We start from the raw sequence: 23,127 nt of genomic DNA on the forward strand, positions 1-23,127 counted from the left end.
CTATTCATCGCAATTATTTTACTTTTTTACAAGTTATGAAAAATTTTGAAATTACTTAGTGTTAATGAAATTTCTTGCTAGATCGCAATAAAAAAGTCACCTACTTAAACAAAAAATGCTTAAAACCCTAATGAAACATCTGCTCAATAACGACCCTTATTACTGAGGCAGTATGTTCTTAAATGAATCTTTTCTCTCCCGTGAGTAATATTTTATTTTATATGGATATTAAGCGTCTGCATTGAGCCTCGAGGCATATGGATACATTCATTATAAAAAAAGGACACGAGGAGCAAATATTTTTTTCGAGTGCCTAAGGCACTCCTTACTGACAGAACTCTATATGTTTGCGGTTGACGGACGGCCCCCCCCCCCCCCCCCNACGACCCCCCCCCCCCCCGATGGGCGTTCAAATATACTTTATATAAACAACTACAAAATTTTACTTCCGACGTTGTGCATTTCCTATTAAATTTAATATCGCTGTTAGAGGAACTATTTTGTGTAATCTTCTCTACTATGTGCATTCAGATTTACTCCTAATGTTAATTATCGTACCCATAGAAATATTTTCACGGCACTTTTTCGAGTGTCCCTAACGGCATTCCTAAGTCTTTGATATAAATGAATGTGTTTGATAAAATGGCTACAATCATTTCTTTCTTTATAAAATGATTTTAAAACTTTAATTTTGAGAATTATAATTTTAGACACTCTATTAAATAGTCTAGATGTACGTATACTTTGGATAAACAAAAGTCATACTCGGCCACGATCGATATGGTGAAGCATTTGACTGAAGCTCACTGACTAGTTCGATTTTACACTCGAGCGCTTTTTCATTGTCTTGTTCTCGTTTTTTTTCTAAACAACTGTACCTGTTCTTTTGGCTTTTCTTTTCGCTGTCTACTTTCTGCGATTGTATTATTGGCTCTAACCAAGCAGTAGCAGCAGCAGTAGCAGCAACGGCAGTAGCGAAACTGTTTACCTTTCTGCTATATACCTTGTACTCCCGCTCCGAAGGTTTGACCCCATCAATCTGCGTGGGAAGGTCCGAGACTAGGCGATCGGCCGATTGCGCAAACTTCAAGCCACCGCTAGCTAACATCGACCGAATCGGATCAAACGAGCTTTTTTGAACGCGGTATATACGCGTTGTCGTTTTTCTTTTGCAGCCTCTCCGAGTACTCACATTCTCTCGTTCTCTCCTTTTTTCACTCTCTGTACGATTGTTTCGACAAACTTCCGACCCATGCGGTTTTCGCTTCTTCGTTTTTCCGATTCAGATTAATTCGTTTTTGCGCCACCGCTCGACTCCCAAACCGCTCCTCATCTGCTCGCATGCACATTCTCGATGCCTTTTTACTTTTAATGCGCTTTAATTTAGGGTGTTTCTAGTACTATAAAAAAGTAGCTTCCAAAGAAAGAGATAGCAAACAATTCTCCCCCTTACCACAGGCGCGCGCGCGAGCTCGCTCGCACTGGGCAGACCGTACTTAAACTGAGTATACGTATAACAGGCGTGGAAAATGATGGGGAATAAATTAAGCTTTATTGTGTGCAGACCAGAGAGAACACGTTTCGACTGTGAAGCCACATTCATCACTCGTATTATGCAAACGTTGGGATCACAATTTATTCTTCGTATCATAAATGGAGTGCTTTGCTGAACGAGTTGCAATAACTCGAAAGGGTATTCCGTCATAAAAATATTCACTCTTATTAACGAAATCCTACTAATTTTATTTCTTCCATAAAATTGATGTACTTTTATACATAATTTAAATATATTAACTCTCAATTGTGTGAATACATCGTCAAAGAAATAAAAAAAATTTGTATAAATCGTTCAAAAAAAGCTGAATCATAAAACATTATTCGTTGTTAATGCCTCGTACACAATTTTATACAAATATTACAGTAACAAAATTTTTCATTTAAAATCTTTCACTGTAGCATGTCAACGCTTTTTAAGATATACGACTAGGATTTCAAAAGCGAAACGTCCCGTGTAAATATTTATATGCTCATGCACATGTGTATTTTTACATGTGTGACGTCGGACAGCGGCCTTTTGATTGAGTACATTTTCAGCGGATTTCGTAATTAGCAGGTCTGGATGAACAACCGAATGATTAATGGACGAACCGATCGTTTTTGCTGTTATTCGTGTACTAGTACAGAAAGGGAGCGAGGAGAGAGAGAAGCAGAGTATACCTTTTATAGCATAGGCCAGTAGCTCATCAACCGCAACGTAGTTCATTTGAATTGTTGATCTCAAAGTCACGTTCACAAGCAGGCATACGCATAATGGCGAAATTCATTTTACTAGAATGGGTATTTTTTCCTGTCAACAGGCTTATCGCGAATAACGCCGGCCAAAGGGCGACGAGCCAATATATTTACCCTCAATGTTTTACGACGTATCTAGTGAAAATCATTCCAAATTTCGAAAATAAATATTAAAATCTATTCCAAGCAGCAACTACTACTACAAACAGCGAATGCGTGAATGCCGTATTGATGATTTAACGCGTAACGGATAAAAAATAAAAAGAGTGCGGTACGGCGATATTACGAGTCGGGCGCAAAGACTTGATTATTAAAAAAAAATCAAGTAACGATAAGAAACTGAGAAAGTACTAAGTTACAATAAGATTTATTTTCAAGCTTCAGATATTTCATTACCAGTTCGACTATCGAACACAAAAGCTCAAGATGGAATGAAAGTCTCGCGGGCGGGAATGTATGCTACTGTATGCTACTATAGCAACCATAGCGCGGACGGACGGGTGGTAACAAAAGCGAATAAAAGAAATGCTCGCCATACCCACCACCGCCGCCGCTGCCACCGCATATATACATTGAGAGGAGAGAGGCAGCAGCAGTAGCGAAGCAGCATGAAAATAAAAGTGAGAACGAAACAAAGCCGCAAGAGGGATGATGAGAGAGGACAAGGATGGCTGCACGCGGTCGTCCACTGGAAAACTAGATCGACAAAGCCTGCCAATCCTCCAGGGATGGCTCAGGCGGGTATAGGCTAAAACGTAAGCTGTTTTGATGAAAGAAAAAGAAATCTCGACGATGCAAGTTGAAATTGGACGCCTAGTTCGAGCTCGCTTTTCCCCCGATCGAAAAAGAGGGATTCCGCAGTATCCATCGTTCAAATTCACAAAAAATAACAATACCCCCGGCACATTAGCCTGCTGCATGGACTTATTAAAATAATCAATCTTGTGTGCGCAGACTTGCGTAACTCATCCGTGTCAACTAAGATTTCGAGCTGCGTCCAGCGTGCAGCGCGAGACGACCAACCACAAAATATTATAATGAAAAAAAATTATATCATCGTGGCTCGCTGCTCTGCATCATAATTGTGCGGAAGTATACGCTCTACATTAAATTCTTTTAGTTTTCCCTCTTTTGCCGAAGTAAGTAGTTGTTTTAAATCGCCCAACAACAATCGCGCGCCGACTTTTTTTCCCGTCTATTTTCTTTCGACGCAGTTGAACAGAATCAAAAAGTCGTTGCTGAAGTGAAAAATAATCCTTCAAGTATGCTGTAAAAGTTTTTATTAAAGACTTTTGCCTCGCGGTATTATCAGAGTTGTTGTGCGGTTCGCATAAATATTTGAAAAATATAGAGCGTGAAGTTGGCAGAATCTCCTTATTCGTTGTTAAATCTCGTACTATTCTACGAACTCTCTCTGGAAAAACTGGAGGAAAGTCAAAAATTGAATTTGCATACAAATTCGTCTTTCGTCAGATATCGAAATATTTGACAAAAAATAAATTTTTTACCGCTCAATAAATAATAACTTGGTTCGTCGCGTTGATGATGAAATAATTTGAGCACTACAGTGTATCAATAAGTCGTCAATGGTATATAACTTTCGGGTATTAAGAATTTTTCTAATTGCTCAAATGACCTACACACGATTTCCTTGATAAAAGCAATGTCAAGAAGTTCAGACATTTAGTATAGTAGTAGTAGCCACCTCTTTTGCACGTAAAAACTTTTAATTTAAAGTTACATTTGGCAGTGCAGAAAGAATAGTTTAGAAAAGCTAACACGCGTATGCGTGCGCATATAACATACCTTTTGCGCTAGCCCGGCTACTGGAGCGCATTGGTATACACACACAGACGCATACATGCACACAAATAGAAAAAAATGAAACATCAAAGAGAAGCCTTTGTCAGCGACCGTATGGAAAAAATATTTCAGCGCATCCAGGCCCTACTGTTTACGCGAGTACTGTTTATGCGTGCGTGTATGTGTGCGACTAGAAAATTTATGAGCTTCCAAGCATGTGTTGTGACGTGCGCACCAGCGCAGTAGCAGCAGCACAGTACGGTGCGGCGCGCAGTCTCCAGTCTAAATCCTAAAGTGCACTTTAGCCAAAAGTATTCTTCCACTCGCCTATATGCCCATTTATGTGAGCATACACATACATATACTGGGCGCGTTACACAGACACGCGCGCAGATGCAGTTGGAAAAGTTTGCGAATCTCGAAGGGAAAAAGATGCGAGTATATATAGGTTTAAACGAGAGAAGAAAAACTGGACGCGCCTCAATAGCGGCCGAGCGCTGAAATTTTTTTAATAAGAACAGGCTTGTGACTCTCGCATGTTTTTCATCCACAACGCAGACGATGCCATGCCCGGGTGTACTTGCTGCAGAAGCAGCACACGCGCGACCCCCCGTACACGACACGATTTCCTGCTCGCGTATTATGATACAAAAGGCTTATATCCAGCAAAGACTCTCTACAGTGACAGGGGTAGAGAGAAAAAGAGGGGGAAGGGGGGATAAAAACGAGAAAATACCAGCTCGAAAGATACGGTGGTGGTGGTGGTGGTGGTGGTACCGATTTTGCTTAGGCTCCGAGCGAAACAGCAGCGCAACAGACGGGCCAACTACATCGTTTGATTCATAATATAAGCAGGCATGAGCACAATACGCTGAGCCACGCTGCTGCTGACCTTTACACCAGCAGACCTACAGCAGCAGCTCTATTTTTACCGCACCGTACACGACCCTTTGAAGTTGCTCGTCGTCGTTTAGTAAAAGAGAGAAAGAGAGAGAGAGACAGTGTTAGTAGGAAAGAGATTACAAACACACACGCAGAGACAGAGAGACAGACAGACAGACGGAAAGAGCTCGCCCGAGATATAAGAAGAGCGAATGCGAGGCCACTTGCTTCCAGACCGTTGCGTGTACGATCTTGCTGCCTTCTACTACCAAAGTGTATAATATATCTGCCACTGCACGCTGTGCAGTACTGTGTACGAATATCATCCCTTCTTCGCTCTGACTCTTGTTCTGAACTGAAGACAAGGAAAAAGTAGCAGCAGCAGTAGTCCCGGGCTTGCTGAGAATTCATTACCATGCGATCGAGTACTATTGTAATAGTACGTCGAGACAAGAAACGGACACTCAAGGATTTAATTTGATCGATCGTAGATGTTATTTTCATTTGCCTATGTGTCCAATATCTTACGTGATTAAGCCAGGGATACTCGACGGTTAAGCTGCTGCTGCTGCTGTACTTTTCGAGTGGCCGGTCTTTTTTGTACTACTCCCTTGCGCGCCTTTGTATATCAGTTGTTCCACTTCAATAGTGCCTATCACTGCTTTACCATGCTGATGAGATAATGCGAACGAATGTTCAGTTACTACTTTTTGCGATTAAATGATTCAGATGGGCTTTTTTTCTTTACAATTAACGAAGATAAATGTCGTAAGCGTAAGATCATGCCGAAGAGAAGATAATGATAACAATTGACCGAATTGTATATGGGAAAAACAATAAACGAGTGGAAATGAAGGAAAAAGTCAATTTAATCTTGATGTACGATAAGCTTGACGAGTGCACGGTGCGAATGGCTAATCTGATATATGGATCAAGTACTCGCTGATTGTAAATTAGCCAAACGTCCGATCGATGAACTTTAGATTAAACGACAACATTGATTCGTGGCTCGTTTGTCAGTCGCAGTCACAGTCTATTTGTAAATCACTGCGTATGACTACATACAACGCACACAGATCACCCACACAAACACACTTTTACGCAGTTGCATTGACTATACCATACTCACCACATCGAAAGCTGTGAAGCTTTTAAAAACGTCGCTGCTGTGGTATCGTAAAAAAAGGTTGAATATTGGAGAAACGGCCAACTTGCTAGGCCAATTATAACAGCGATGCTATTGAAGTGCTATTATTTTTACTCCCTTGCCATATTCACGCACTGCGATTCGACTTGCTTTTTTATTTTGTTCTTATTATTTTTCTTTGTAACATGTCTTGGTCTTTTTTATTCTGTGAGCGTGTTGTAAAAAGTATATTGTTTCATCGCAATTCCACATGTGCGTAGATAATGAGACATCGAGAAACTCGAGTTTACAGGTGACTCTTTTTTCTTTCTCCTTTGTTTTTTTCATCAAGCGTTCATATTCGCGACGTATCACATTTTACCTGGAAGGATATTTTCACAGGCGAGGTCGGTCTTGTTAGTTTTTCAAGTTGTATATATCCTCGGCCTGAATGCTTTATTCAGCTAATCATTAGAGAAAAGTGCAAGGAAAAATGTCACACACTGAATGTATAAAAATAAAAAAAAAATAGGAGAAAAGTGGGAATCAGAGACGCGTAAAAATGAAGGAATCAACTGTCCAGTAGTAGCGAGCGAGTGAGCGCGCGTAATTGAGAAGGAGCAGAAAATGGAGACTTTTTATAGATACCCGCCGCGAGAGAAGGCGCAGCAGCTCGTAAGTGCACTTAGCTCAAGTGTGACATGAACAGCATCGAGCACAATAGGGTAACACATAACAAAGGCTGCATTTACTCTAAATTTTTTAGACAAGTTCCGAATTATCATCGTTTTCTGAACATCAGAGTGGCTGCCATCTTATATATTTGAACGAAAAAAAATTTCTCTCAAATTTATTCACCCCCGCCGCCTTATCCCCCGTCATACAGATAGTCGTTAAAATTAAATTCACAAATATCGGGAAAAGCAATAGAGCAATTCAAAAATGCCTCGGATATTTGTATGTCTGCACGCACGTAACGGAGTATAACTACACTCCAACTGCTGATCTACAGCTGAAGTGTACCTCAGCGCAGTATACGCGAGAGTATGTTGTGCAGGCAAAATCTTGTGCGAAACCAAAGTACATCCACTTAAGCCCTTTATAGCGCGTTGCGGGGGATATATATCTGCCGAGTTTTGCTCTCTTCCTCTCTCTCTCTCTCTCTCTCTGCCTCTTGTTGAGCGGCTCGTTATTCATTATATACTTGCGTATATACAGCTTTCAGCTTTAGGAGAAAGTGTACGGGACCTCTGGTCGTTGAGTCTCTGTACGTAAGCTCGTCGTGTGCTCATATATACCTTTGTGTTAATCTCTTTCTTATCCCCTCTCACAATCTTTTAACGTTGTTCTTTACAAAGCGTGCATCGTGTGTACACATCTTTGTCTTACATGGCTGCGGCTTCGTACTTATCTGCGGCGTGATTTATTTTTCTTTAATATTGGATAACACGTAAATGACCCAATCGATTTTTTCTTGAATACTTTTATTTTTTATTTGCCCTCGCCCACACACGTGTCTCGTAATTCCTCGATATTTTTTTTAAAACGAAATCTATTGAAAATATCAGATATGATTCTCATCCAATAATTAGGTGATCGGTCCAAACCTGTGAATATTTTCTTGGTTTTTATCGGGTATGACAAGCTCCACCATCGTAATAAAAAGAGTCAAGTCAATAAAAATATGAAGGTTCGATTCTACTATCACCTCCTGCAATAAAAATTGTAGCTGTTGCTGTGTAACAATAGTAGAGCTGTAACGTTGCATAAAAAACAGAAACTTCTCTCGAAGCCAACGGTTCGCAGAGATGATGAGTCTTAAATAGCTAGTCTCCGCTGAAAGTTTTGCAAGCTTTATATACCATTTGAGTGTGGGTATTATGACAGTCATCAAAAACTGTCCAATAAGCCAAAGTTCAGATGTATTCGTTGCTGCGTAATAAAGAGGCTCGTTCATCGGAGGCTATATTAAATTCCATGGCCTAGCAAAGTTTCTTTAACGCCCGACGCATGAATAGGGGAGGATAAGGGGGGAAGCGGCGCGCGGCAGTCCAGCAGGTATCAAGGGGAACGATGCTCGCTGCAGTGCAGTCTGCTATGGCAGTAATATATTTTCTCTCACAATAAATGAAAGCATTCGGGCATTAATATACACGCGCTGTGGATTTTATCTCGGTGACTTCTGCCCCGGCGAATCAAACTATATACTCATAGTGTAACTTGGAATTATTGCAGCGCGTTCATAAGTCCGAAATACTATTCAACTCGATCGAGTACAGTTCTCCTCGGATTATGATGCCGGAAATGACCATAGGCGAAAGCATTATGTAACTGAAACTGACTTGTCGAAGCGCAGAATAGTAGCGTCGATATCCTTGGGTGTTGTTATCTTATACTCGGAGAGAGGCACAGGGCGTGACAGATATAGGTATTGTTGGAACTAATTGATCTTTGATAGGCAAAATATTGCCACCTCGCTTGAGACTTAGCACTGTAGCAGCTTCGATGCGTAACGTGACTCGGCTCGACTCGGGTCTTTGTAAACTCACGTGTACTCGCTCTCGAGCGGGCAGCAACTTTATCTCCCTCGTGAAATTATTCCTCTTTCCCGTCGTCGCCGTTGGTAGACATTACGTAAAACCAAGTCAAACACGCTTAAGGTGAGAAACTCCTCTGAGCTCTGTGATCTCATGCCAGAGCGAATGCGTTATCGAGCTTATCCACTTGTTAAGATGCTCCAAACGGCCTGCAGTTACATATAAATAGTATTATTCGTTGCTTTTCAAAGTCCAAAACACTTGATGACGTCCACGTTGTATGCGTGATTATCAGCTCATAATTGATTGAATCATTTAAATGCTTGAGTGATATATGCGACATTGTTGAAACTGGTCATTGGAGAGCAATCATAATTGCGAGCAGGTCTTTGAACTTTGGTAATGGCCAAAAATTGCAAACGCGATGCTGAGCAGCTAAATGGGAACAAGAGCAAAAATAAACTCTAAATTTTATTTCGATACTTACCGACAACGTCAAGGTAACCTATTTGACTCTTCATCGGATCAGTATTTATTTGACACATATACCAGCCGCGATCGGTCTCTTTAACTTCTTTTATATGCAAAAACCACGTCCGATGCTCGCTGTGGGTCACGCCAATTCGATGATTCTTTGTTATTACGTGATTCGCGATTGTCAATATTGTTTGCGTATCGACCCGAAGCCATGCGACCTGCAACATAAAAAAATTCCATTTCATCATTCTATTTTTATTGAAGAAAATTTAAATTGAATACCAATTTTTGTCAAGTATATTACTGATGTACATCAAAATCCGAATGATCAAAAATCGTGCTCCAAATTGAATTCTGATTTTACGAATTTGTTGGGTACTTTATTAAGACTTAATTCAATATCCTAAAATAACTAATATGTTGCTCACAAAAAGTAGGAAAATTCACCAATTTTATTGATTAGATTTTAATTTAGACATATTCGAGAATGCATATGTGTGTGAATGAAATTGTTACGTTTAAACTGATCGATCTGCACGTGCATTTGATATTTAATTATCCGAATCAGTATACTGAAAAGTAATTTTGTAATTAGTGTCTCATTTAAAATGACCAATAATTAGACTTGGCCATGAATAGTATGGTATCCGCAAAATAGAATAGGAATTAAAAATTCAGTTTTTACAAAACCTGTGACAAAGGGCAAAGGAAAAAACTTCCGCAACTTATAGCTATTTCGGTGTTCAGTTCTGCAAAATGCTACTTCGGAGCCCCAAATAATAAAAAAATTTAAATCATAACTTGGCCATAGATTACGATATACAAACATAATTTAAACTATTCACGCTTTAAACTTTAAAGAATAAAATTCGCACCCCTAAAGAGTAATGTTCGTTTGAAATTTGTTCCGATGAAGCGCTAGGATTCCGGTTGAGAACGCAGATTACTCTTCTTCAAAAAAAGTAATCTGAAGTGTAATGTTTACAGATAACACCTTTGAATCTTTATCTTATTATAATAACATTTCCAGTACACACCTCTTTAGAAGTCTGAATTTAACTCTTTGTAGCTCCATTAATGCCGAGAGGACACGATTTTAACATTCAATTTTTCGCTCTTACCAAGTCTCAATACCCTGGTAGAAAATTAAGCAGTCGTACTGGTTAATTTTAGTCAGCTAGCTATAAACTGGCCAGTTGTGACTGGTCAAAAACTGCTCAACTGTAATAGGGTTTCGAGCCATTGCCAATGGTTAAAAACGGCTTAACTGCGTGCGGTCTGGTGCCTATTGCCCGATCAATTATTGCGGTATTTTTTATGTCGGATTATAAATTAAATCTGCCTTAAATTTAAAAATATTTTTGAACAGTGTAGACATTGGCCACTTCTTCGTGTCAGAAGACGAGATAGAGGATTGGAATGAATTAAATATTTAATTCAATATTTCGTAGAAACAGAGCTTATTTAAAATCCAATACATTGATGTCAACGAATATGCCTCATAAGCAAAATTTGTGAGACAAGATATTCTATTCATTGGCGGATAAATGTAATAAAGTTGCCGCGTAGTCTATTTGAAGGGCGATGCGAATTTCATCAAAGTTTAGTAAAGATGATGCATATTAAGAAGATATTTCTTCTAAAATAAGATAAGACGCTAATCCTTCATTCATACCAGACGCGATACGTTACAGAATCAAGTCCTTTTTAGGCGATAATATTACTTAAATGTAAATTTAAATTAAAGTTTTGTAGAAATTTTCTCCCTACTAGACTGCTCGCACAGTAACAACGGAAGTAAAATTTAATGGTAAGCGAATTATATACTTGCACGACGTTTTAATGAAATACATGCATATTCGTGTCGCGTACGAGCAATAAAATGTTCATGCAAGAATCAATGCAAGTGCATTCGATTTAATATCTTTCTTGAATTATGAAACACTTCAAGGTGTAGCAAAGTGCTGCAGACACCGGAATCGCTATTACTTTTGCGTAACTCGTAAATTTTTCGCATCGTCTGCAAGAATTAAAATGGAAAATGGCTCTTCATCCGCAGTGTGTTGCCGAAACGTAAAGAGCGATAACACTAGTCATTCCCTGAAATATAAATGAAGTAATTGAAATTTTCCTTTCGCGCGCCGATCCTTTATGCACGTGTGATGTGATTGTCAAATAAAACTCATATATATTTTTTGATTCTGTTTAACGAAATGGTTTACGAAAAAAGATCTTAAATAAGTCATGAATTGCATGCGTATCATAAAAATACGAGACCATATTTGCATGTTAAATACTTTCGGCTGTATTATTAACATTTTTTTAACGACCGAGTAATAATTTTCTCGCCGTCCTCGTGAAGAATTTTTGTCACTCTATACCCTCGAGCACTCGTCTACGTTATACTCCATCTGTCATATTCGGCGAAAATATTTCAAAATAAGCCATTAGCCTTTTGCTTTCCTTCAAGTTCTTCTTTTTTTGTCAACCTGATAACAAGCCTTTGGGTTTTCATCGACTCCGGAAATGCGTCAGGATTTTACTCTTATTCGAACAATCTTGATGTAATACTTTGGCTCTGTGCGTGCGTGTCAAATTTTGCGAAAACTTCGGGGAAAAGTGACTTTCATATTTCAGTTTGTAGCGGCACAGAAAGAAAAAGAGAGAAATGTACGCGAAACGACGTTTTGTGCGAGTTTCATAGAACCTGTCGCCTTTTAAAAGCGTGAATTTCTATGACGTAGCTGTTATACCACCAGCCTTGTTTCCTTTGGGATGTTTCTAATTGCGAGTCTCGCTGTATTTCTGATAATGCGTCTTTGTGCAATATTGTACATTTTGAAATGCGTACAGAATTACGAAGATCTCTCGATGGGTGCATAAAGCTTAGAATAAAAGGAGTTATGATGAAATTGTAATTTATCATTTAACGACCTGTTTGTCACTTTGCCTCAGCTTAAAAATGAATCTTTCCTATCTTCACCCGATGTGTGAATGAATACTCTGGCGATCACTTTCACGAGCCTATAATGCATTTACGGTCGAAATTATTTTTGCTTGATCGATGACCCTGCCCGAGTTAATCTCTCACTTCGACTCATTCGCAGCACGCGCGGGTGCGGTGTAATGCGGACGTCAGCTACGCGTTTCTGGTTCATATAACTATCATACCCACGCGCGCTCACGTACACACGTGCACACACTCACACGCGAACGGAATAACAGAGCTCTGGGTAGCGGTCGTTATACGTGTGTGTAAAGCTCTATTCGTGTCTCCTCTAGCTCGAGCTTGCTGCCGACATTTCTGCCATCCGTTGAATGTGCACGATCGTTCCCGCTACCGCGCTCGCATCGTAGCAGATTCCTATATACCTTTATACGTGTGTATACGTAGCTACTCGGGAAGATACACGTATATATGCATTTGCGCACCGATACGGTATACAATTACATGTATATAAGCTTCGACAAACAGACTAACTGCATGCACCCATGAGCCAGGCGTTCGCCTGCATCAATCTCTGCGCGTTATACGCAGATCTGCAGCGGAATATTGTGTCTTACTCGTGTGTGCGCACTTGGTAATAATCATGTTGCCGTTTCAAGCGCTAATTCCCCGCTTAATATGATGAATTAAGATGTAAATATGCAAGTGTACGATTTAAATGTTTGCGATTTCCAAAATTATACATGACCCGGTAGAACAATACCTAAATAATACTAATGGCCTAATAACCAAAACATGACTATTAGAAGTGCTTTAAAATCATTAACGGTAATTGGTTTTTTTTGACGATTTTTTATTTATAAATTATTTTTTTAAGTTAAAAATATTAAAGACCCTTTAAATGTTCTGAAAATGACAATTTGATCGTTTACAAAAATTTAAACCAGTTTCCAACCACTTTAAATACTACTTGCGCGGTCGGGCAAGCGGTAGCGCGATGAATAGAGCAGATCAGAAGTACAATCGCAAGAGAGATAATTGTTAGTTATGCTGGATATTTATACATAGTTTTTCATCTTGCGCGAGCCGACTATTCTCGAATTTCTCGTTTAGATCGCTTCTACTGCTCGACTGATGGGGGTAAGCCTCTCCACCGATTTGAATGGCAAGGCGCCACATACGTTTAATTAAATGTTATTTCAAGAAAAACGCGTTTAAAGTTTTTTCCTTGTCGTACAAAGTTCTGTAGAACAATTAAAGATATAGCATTTTAAAATTATTTTTACCCTATAAAATTACTGGGGCATCATTCATGACATCCAAAAGAAACTTTTTATAAAAAAACTAATGAATTTTTTGAAAATCCTATAGAGTGTTGTTACCTCTTAATATTTTTCTGAAAAGCTGAGTGGATATCTACAAAATAACAAAATTACAACATCCATGTAACTTTTTAGGAAAATTATCAGTGGAAATCTAAAAAAATGTGTTCGATAATTTTCATTTTCATTCTAACTTTGGCATCTCCTTAACCAAGTGAATTAAATATTATTATAAACTTTGCGAATTCAATTGTCATAGAGTTGAAATTGAAAGTTTAAATAGTTTATAAGTATCTCTACTCTGTCCTTATTCTCTCGAGAAATCAATCCAATCACGTACAAAGTGCGAGCAAGTGAAAGAAAAAGAGACAAACAGCTATGCAGCTATGAGTTAGTGTATTGTCACTCGCGCACATTTAGTGCGACTAGCACGTGCATCCACAGTTGTGTGAGAATGTGTTTGCGAGTTTGCGTTCGCGTGCATACATAAGCAAGAGAGATAAAGAGAAACCGATCGTCGAATCGAATCAGACATCGTGATTGGACTTCTTGGGCTTTACAGAGGCATTGACTATATAATGGATCAAGCAGCAGAGAGAGAGAGAGAGAGAGAGAGAGAGAGAGAGAAAGCACTCGCTATTCGTCGGAGGGACGTTAACGATGTATTCCGATATATCAAGCTCTGTATGGTAATCTCCTTGTTCCTGTATCCTTGCAAATACGCCACAATTGCGATGCAATTCCTGCTCATCTACGTCGTCTTTCCAATTGTTTTCTGATGCACATTGTCGAGTATGCTGTTAATTTTACTCCTAAGTAGTAAAAATCGAGTTAAGCCCGACGAATTTAAATTGATTAAGTGGAAAGCGAATTAAGTGACCAAATCTTGAAGGTCAATAATAACATTTTATAAGTGAATTTGACCAAAGATCCACCATAAAAATCGAGCGCGGAGATGCACCAGCTTTGAAATTACAGTACGTCGGGACTACCTGGGCGCTTGAGTTTTATTCAGACAGCGTTTCCATGTCGAAAAGCATAAATAAAGTTTTTCCAGTACAAAAGAAGTGGTGAATATGTCCTGGAATACTGTGGTGCGCTGTTTGGAACTTGAGAGCAGGAGAGAAGAAAACTTTTTTATGAAAGCTCGCCCTGCGCACCGTGGTGGCGAGAGAATTCTCGAAATGTTTGAGAGATAAATTTAATGCACTACGAAAAAAACCTTATAAAAATTAATGCGAATACATACGTGTGTATTTATATGCGCACAATTTTTTTCATCCCTTACTTCGCCGAGTGCAATCACACACGAATATTCTCTCTTCAAACTCACTTGCCACAAGTAAAATTACATGTTTTAATGAACATAATTTCTCATTTATAATTGAAAGCTAACTCAGATCTAAAAAAGCGCGCAAAAGCTAGTCGCGTTGGGCGATTAAAAAGCATATAGAAGACAAAAGTTTCTCCAATGGTCTTAATTCGCTTTAATGATTTTTCCAAATTAATTGACTCAAACTATACTGGGCTAGGCGCGCTGACCATCCACAAGAGCAGCAGCAGTAGCAGCCGCTATGACCATTGGGGTGTGCAGCGTGCTCAGAAAGAGTAGAAAAGAGAAAGAGAGAATCATGAGCTAATCCCGTTTGAAAAAGTTATATGTCTCTCGCGCTTGCGATGTGGTGTGTTCGCGCGCGCGCGCGGGCATTCAAAAAACTTTTATTCCGCTGCTTTTTACCGCACAAAGTGCACGCGTGCATATATAGAAAGTGAGAGAGTAAACGTTGGGAAAATAAAACGAATATTTTATTACGGGCCAGTCGCGCGTGCAGAGCGCGCAAAAACGCTTAATTTCCTCGGCGCAGAGTCGGGGCACACACTCACACCCGTGCCACCGAAGCTCTCTCTCGCCCCACCAAGTTCCAGCAAGTTGTATGAGTGCGTATGTGTGTCTATGGTTGTAAGCAAGTGTGTGTGTGTGTGCCTGAGAGAGGAAACGAAAAAGAGAATAGGATGGCGCCTTCGCGCAGACCCCGACACCATCGGCGTAGCGCGAGAGCGAGCAGCGTGCTATGTGCGTGTTAAAAAAGCTTCATGATACACGCGCGCGCGCCTTATATATATGGATAGTCCTGTAAATTACGCGGATTTACGCGCGAGCACACCGTAAATACTGGGTTATCATAACCCGGCGGAAGTGCGCCAGCCGGATCGAGTTCACTCCCCCACTTTTTGCCGCTCGCAGATATTCCATTTTTAACGCCTTCGTGCAGCGGCGGCGCCGGCTAACAAACACACTATAACGACGGCTAAAGCTTTCCATTCATTTTCACCCTGACTATATAATAACCAGGGTTATATGAAACGTAATAGTTCATAACTCGTGGAACTTATTATTGTCACCGATGCCTAAGATCATCAGTGCGAGCCACCAAACGAACACGATTTTTAATCGTTGTGATTAAGCGAATCTTGAAGAGGAAGAGAAAGAGAGAGAGTCCAGTTGCAGAGCCAGCCTCTCTCGGAGAACTATTTCGCGGTGTGAGACAAAAGTATAGTTTATAAGAATGAATTAAGAGTTTTACTATTACTCTCCTATGCCTCTAGCGTGGAACATTTTGCCGATTTAGCGTTATTCTCAGACTCGAGTTGCACTCGAAGAAAATACGTAGTTCTTTCAACGACTTTTTATCGCGTGACGAACAAAAATATTATTCTATTTCCTGTGCTCACCCTCCTAACTCAGCTGCAAATCTAAAGAAAAATATGCCTCATCGCTCGCTTATAAAAAATCTCTAAAAGAGGATAAAAAATTTAATGTAGAAACGTTTCGGTGAAAATGTATAATTTTCATATCGATAGTAGCTGCAGGAATACCTATCCACGACCGGATATAGATAAATCAAGCTTTGATGTAATTTACACCGGGTCGTGACTTCAAGATCGAAACAATGGATAAAGACTCCACGACGCGACAAAACTTATAATTATGTTTGTTCAGAAACGGTATTATGCAATGCATGATGCTGGCAATTAATCTTCAAGATGATTCACTCGGAAGCTTAAGATGCTGGAGATCATAAGTAAGGCAAATGTCCCTATTATGAAACACATCTTATGTATGAACTGAAGAAAAAAATTGTTATTAGAGTTTGAAACTATTCCACCCAGTGTCCGTACTATGAAGCATTTTCCAAGAGTTTCCATAGGGAATGTCCCTATCATAGAACGGGTAAATCAAGTGGCGGTTCTTACCAATGACAAGCCCTAAAATGGTGCAATTTTTTGGGCCCATTTGATAAACTCGTTCTATAGTAAGAATAGCATTGAGATAGTGTTTCATAACGGGGACGTTTACCTAAAACATTTTGCGGGACATATAAATGCGCATAGTCCCCTGCATCTATTTTTTTTCAGTCTCAGATCGCAGTAACTTATTTCTACGTGTTATACACAGTTGGATAGAGTAAAATAAAAATGGCACAATTAAAATTGAAACTGCAGCCTAGTTGTCGACCGCGTCCTCGCTTCCGGCTAGAGCGCTCCGTGCTCGCGACTCCGTCGTGCGGCAGCGCGTCACAGTTGTAGAAAGTCGTAAAGCGCGCCCAACATCGTCGTAGCTATTACTTTGCACGGCACACGATGCAGGCAACGAACTTGTGGAATATATCTCGCGCCTTTTTCTTTCATTCTTTCTTTCACCCCCTGATACAGCCTTCGCGTGTGCAGACACATACCCCAGTGTATACATCCTTATGTGCATGGATGAATTTTGCCAGCGTATACAAAATGCACATTATATACCTATACGTATATATTATTAATTATATCATACTCAGTTGGAAAATGATTTACATGCAAGCTTCATGCAAAAAATGAGAAGAACTTTTTTCGCACAACCTTCAACTGGAGAATAAGAAAATTTAATTGATAAATTTCTAAACTGTATGTAAACGTGTAATGCGACTTTTTGGAAATTGAGGTGACACGTGCACGGTAATTTGTATCAAACTTTCAATTCAGCCTACTCAAGTAAATTAAGAGAAATGAGAGAGAGCTTTTGTTGACTCGTGGACAACAAACTGAGAAAGCCTGTTTGTTTAGGTCATTATTTTTCTAATCCGATGGTCCACATTACGGTTGCGTGTGAAAGGCGCATTGAGAATTTGTAAAAAATCATTTGCCTCTCGTATCAATTGATTTTTTAGGCAACGCCAACCACATTAACCAAGGATAATACGAGCTGTGCGAATTTGTAGGGTTGGGCGGCTATAGCATCGATTGAAATTTGTAGGATTGTCAGTGAAATTCTTATTAATCAATATGCCATCAATAAAATTAATTTTCAGTTTTTTTATCAACACTTTTGATTTATGCATGAACAGTAGACCGGACCGTTTTTCAAAAGTTTTTTATATAGCCTGGGCTCATGATTGAGCTGAAAGTTCAAGGTTTTAGATGAAAAAAGCTGTGCTTGAGAAGTCCAAAAAGTAACGGAAAGAGGTGTCGATAGGTTTTTAAAGTTTAAAAACGTGGGTCAAAATTGAGTAAAGATCGGAAATTGGACGATAGGTTTTCAGTTTTTTTTGTATGACTAAAATTAATTAATAAAACTTGCCAACGAGTACAACTGATTTTATGCACTTCAAAAATTCTACTCAAAAAATTCAACTTCACGGTTGATAAAAGAGCTATGAAATTGCGCCACCGTTAGTTAGTATACCTAGCCTTGTAGACGCAATTGTTTTCAAGTGATTGAAGTCTAGCAATTGCATTTTTAATTATTAATAAATATAATATATCTATTCAAAATTACTCTATCGTAATATTGAAGAGTAATTATAAAAATTAGCATGAAGAAATGACAGTATTTTTCATGAAGAAATTATTCCATAAATCGGAATAATTGTGCAATCGGCAAATGAGATTTTTTACCGAATAATTGATTGCTACATAGTGTAGTTAAGTCATTTTTCTAATTTTTACTTAATAGTTTACTTGATTGTGAATACTTTTTAAAATTGATATCGAATGACAAACATTTAAACGATACTGACCTTGTAACCAGCGAGATCTTTTACGGTGCACGTGAGTATAGCTTCTCTGCCAACAGGTGCCGTCACGTTCATAATTGGCTCCTTGAAATTTGGATCTAAAAAAGAATAACATTACTTATACTGCTGCAATTATACGTATCTGAATATATCTAAATTTCTTATTAATTTTACGCTTCAACATTGAAACGCGGCAATCAATCATTGACATCTCATCAAGTCACTGTCTTATTCATAAAAAATGAACAAAAACCTTACATTGTGCAGATTGATCTCTGAATTTTGCTAGAGAAACAGATTGAAATACAAAACCCGAGCGTCTAAACGGGCAGATTAATCGAAAAGATAAGGAAATATTGTTGTCGTCGTAGCCATTGTGGGTCGTGCAGTACACGTACGCATCGCTTTGACTTAATATAATATAATAGCACGCAGCGCGCCGTCTGCTATTTGCATGGAAATTATAATACATGTATATAACTTACACAATGCCACGTACGTATGTATATGTATATTATATATATGCAAGATGGATCTAGGAGTATTGCGCGTGGAACTAGCATAATAATTCAAAACGCTAAGCATCCATACAACTGGAAGATTAACGAGCGCGAGATCCTAGCTGCGAAATATTCGGAGGAATAAGTTCAAGAAAGCTACCTCGTGAAGATGGCCTTTTCTGACTAGGATAAAGCTGAGAAAGAGAGACGCATGCACGCATGCACACTCTAACGACATCAACAGAAACGTTTCTCTCTCTCTCTCTCTCTCTCTCTCTCTCTCATCAGACAGGGTAGTATATACCTAAGCTTTGTTCCTCGCGCGCGCAGTTAGTTCGCAGAAGTGGTACTCGATGTCGAAAAGGTAAATCTCAAATAGCATTAGAGACTAGCGGATAAAATTAGTTGCAGAGAGAAGAGCTTAGAGTAGTGCCATTTAGCTCGTGGAGAAATGCCGTATACGTGTATATCGTAGTGTCAGCTGGAGCTGGGCAGGAAACTCGAAGATTTCATCTCTCTGCTTCGCTGCTTACGTTGTACATGTGCGCACGTATGTGAGTGCCGTATGTATGTGCATGCGTATGTGTGCACGAGCGCAGCTCTTGACATCACTGATCAAATTCCGTCTGGGGAGCGAATGTGTTTGTAGATTTAAGCTTTCTCTCTCTCTCTCTCTCTCTTGCGACTGCCAAACTACTTTGACGATGATCGTACTCGCACCAAGTTGCGAGCGTGAAAATCTACACATTCATACACACACCTGTATGCTCGGAGCAAAATCGCTAATGTGCTTGCCAAGTATACTACGCGTAAAATGCATCAACACGAGAGCTTTTTCTAATTGCCAAAGATGCTTTCACGAAGACGAAGGCAGTAACGAGACTTACTTATTCCATAACTTCCATATTTGTCTTCTAAGACTAGTGCAAATTTGATTGTAAATAATGCTGGATTCGTAGCTTATTCATTTAACTATATACACCTTGGCACTGATGAAACTCTCTCCCTCTCTCTCTCTCTTTCAACAGCTTCAGTTCTTGGTTTTGCCTCAGCACTTTACCAGTAACACCGTGAAACATGTACAGCTATGTTTGAAAGTTAATTTCGCAAAAGCATGAGATAATTGCAGCTCAGGAGAAGACATGAGTTCTGTCGCTCTTTCACTTTTATTACGTGCGCAAGAGGAACAATGGCTTAGTAACAATCATTAAAGCTACCATCTAGATATGGTCCGTTGACCGCATTTTCAACGATAAGAATTTGAGGAGATATTGGTCTACTTTTACCATCAAGCACTGAGTATTTACAATTAAATCTCCATATACGCATTTAGCGTTTAGAAAACTTGGAACAGCAGTGCGTATGTTATATATGCAAGCACGCATTCGCATACGATTCGAGCATTAATCTTCCATGCCATGCAGTAGTAGTGCAAGCAGGGAGCGAGAGAACGATTCAGGTATAAAAGCTCTGGCTCGCGTGGCCGCGCTACGCTTCATTGCGTGCCGCTTAAACTTACCTCGCTTGTCCCCCCATACATACTGCTACCAGTCGTACGCTTCGCATGGAATATCGTATTATACCGAGAGATGAGAGAAAAAAGTTGAGCGTAATCTCGCATAACGGTTTCAGCTGTACGAACACGAGCCGACATGTCTTGACTGCACTTTCGCTACTCCGCAAAACTATATCTTTTCGATATCTATTTCAAGGGATTATCAGGGATGATCTGTGATCTTTTAAATTTTTTTCCAAAATTAGATTGAAAATTCATTATTCTTTCACGATTTTTTTTATGAAATGAATTTATTCAGAGTTAAGAATTATATTAATGAATGTGCCGGAGAATTGCAATAAAGTTAATAAAGAGCACCTTCTCTCGCGAGTAAAATAAGAATAAATTTTTTAATTAAATACCTGAGTAATTATTATTATTCTCTTACTATGAACAAATTTTACATAACTAAGTAAAAATTGAGACATTAAACTTATAAAAGCAATGAAAATAGAAGCTGAATGCAAGTGATTGAATCCACACTTGAGAAGTTATCCGACTTGATGTTTGACTTTCAAAGTTAACATTTTGCTCAAAGTAAACGCGAGCTTGACATTTTCTTGTTTAGCATCTTTCACTTTAGATTTATCAAACGATGCTAAGATAAATATTCAAAGGCTCATTGTCTTTTATTTAAGGTTTCAGAGCATTCGTTCGTTTCCTCTCTCTCCAAACTTCACCCTATAGTTGTCTGCTTATATGTACAGACCAATATAGCTTCGTTCAAAGCCTGCATTATATTATAAAAAAATTCTTTACTTCGATAGACATTTTTCGAGTTATTTCACAACTTAAGAATTAATTGCATAAGCGAAAATATAGATTGAAAAAACTCGGGTATGAAAAAAATTGTCATCACCGAAATATTACCACTTGGCGCTAACAGCTAGCTATTTCGTATAATTTTCTCGTAAAATGAGAAATTCTACGATTACAGGACACACAAAACATTGTCACTCATTAAATTAACTGAAAGCAGGTTGTTAAAGCAAGTGATTTATGACATTTGAATAGCAAATTGTCAGTCGCATATTTAGCGTAAAAAATATGCTCTCGGTAATTTACATATATAGACATGCACAGCAGATTAAAACTTTTATACCGATGAACTATTTTCATTTTTTTCATTTATTATTGCACCGACGAGTGCATTTGCAACGATGAAAATTCTACGATAAAAGTGCAGAGAGGCATAAAACAAGCGAGGATTTAATAGACAACGTGCTGAACTTTCCATGAACGTCCCCAAGCCTTAAATCTTACTACGTGTCTCGGCCTTTTCGCCAAAGGAATGCCTCAAACGTGCAGCAGGCAGAAAAGAAACAGCGTATTGCCAAGGCAGTAGAGAGTATCGCACGCACAGCTCATAAAAACCACAGGTCTGCTCGCGACGTAGCTGTGTATAGTACATATAGCGGAGTGGCCCTCATATTCATAACAGCGACATATGTACAAAATACACATGGCGTATATATACGGCAGGGGCTAGCTTGGAATTGAACTCGGTCTTGGTTCATACAGTTACAATAGTCTAAGAGCAGTCGTACTTGCACTACATACATATATACATACGCTGACGAAAGAAGTCAAGAAACGGCCAAGATTATCTTGCGGTTGTGATTACTTTGGCTTCTTTCCGAGCTCTTGGCCAGCGTATCGCATTGCTCCGCGCGCACAGTTCGAATCAATATATGTACATGCTGTGAACCTGTATACACTTACACATCCCTACCGTACAAATACGCATAAGCAGTATGCTCGAGTGTATGTAAGTATGCAGTAGCAGAGTTTCTTAGACTCGGGCCATTGCGCGCGTATACTTAGGCCGAAATACGATCAGTTGAGCTCGTAATCACAACAAAAAAATACAGCGTCCATTCTGAGCGAGATGGTTTTTTGTCAACAATAAACGTGCACATTCGTATGCTCGTGATTCAAGAAAAAAATTTTGAGAGATTGAAATGAATCACTTTACACGAGAATAAAATCGAACTTATTAATAAATATCTAAGTTAAACACAATGAGAATATGAAAACATTTATCAACATCAAATCTGCAGAGATTAATCGTCACTATTAAAATATAATCAAAATAACTAAACGACGTAAAGAAAGATCGGCGCAATGATTAGCCGTACGTATATCGTACAAGCAGCACAATTGAATAAAAGCAAAGCCTATCGGACAGGAAAGCACGATATAGAAAAGCTCGCAAACCTTTACCCTCGAAGGTACATTATGTATAATACGGGTTATGCGCAGAACTCGCAGTGAAAGGGTGCAGAAAAATATTTGCATCAATAATAATTCGTGCATGACTCGAGCACGCTAACTCGGAATAATTAGTTTTCTCTGATTGTCGTCGTCGTCATTCCATCCGACGTGCGTATTATATATGTATACGTATCGTATATAGCCGCGGGAGAGCGTCTTGAGTCGCCTCGAAGTGCCGAGAGTTAATCGCCGATATAAAAAGTAGATTAACGTCGTCAGCGCGAGTGACCGTCTGCGCCCGGCTGTATATGGTAAAAAAGAAACAGCATGTCATAAAAATAATGCAGCAGCAGCAGCAGCAGTGGTAGTTGCGCGCTATAGCCGATAATAATTTTAGGCTTTCCCGTTGCGCGCACGT

The 23,127-nt window shown here is 39.2% G+C and overlaps 1 protein-coding gene across 1 annotated transcript in view; it reads right to left on the bottom strand.

Moving 5' to 3' along the window:
• LOC106650881 (lachesin-like) overlaps positions 1-23,127 on the bottom strand; it is a 105,622-nt gene that overhangs the window by 11,646 nt on the left and 70,849 nt on the right. Inside the window, exons 2-3 of the mRNA XM_014369131.2 lie at positions 18,444-18,538; positions 9,128-9,335 (exon numbers count right to left, since the gene is read on the bottom strand). Coding sequence (XP_014224617.1) covers positions 9,128-9,335; positions 18,444-18,515 — 280 coding nt within the window. The 5' untranslated portion in view covers positions 18,516-18,538. The remainder of the gene's footprint in view (positions 1-9,127; positions 9,336-18,443; positions 18,539-23,127) is intronic.

The sequence above is a fragment of the Trichogramma pretiosum genome, unplaced genomic scaffold, assembly GCF_000599845.2.
Source record: "Trichogramma pretiosum strain Unisexual culture from Peru unplaced genomic scaffold, Tpre_2.0 scaffold3, whole genome shotgun sequence".
Lineage (NCBI taxonomy): Eukaryota > Metazoa > Arthropoda > Insecta > Hymenoptera > Trichogrammatidae > Trichogramma > Trichogramma pretiosum.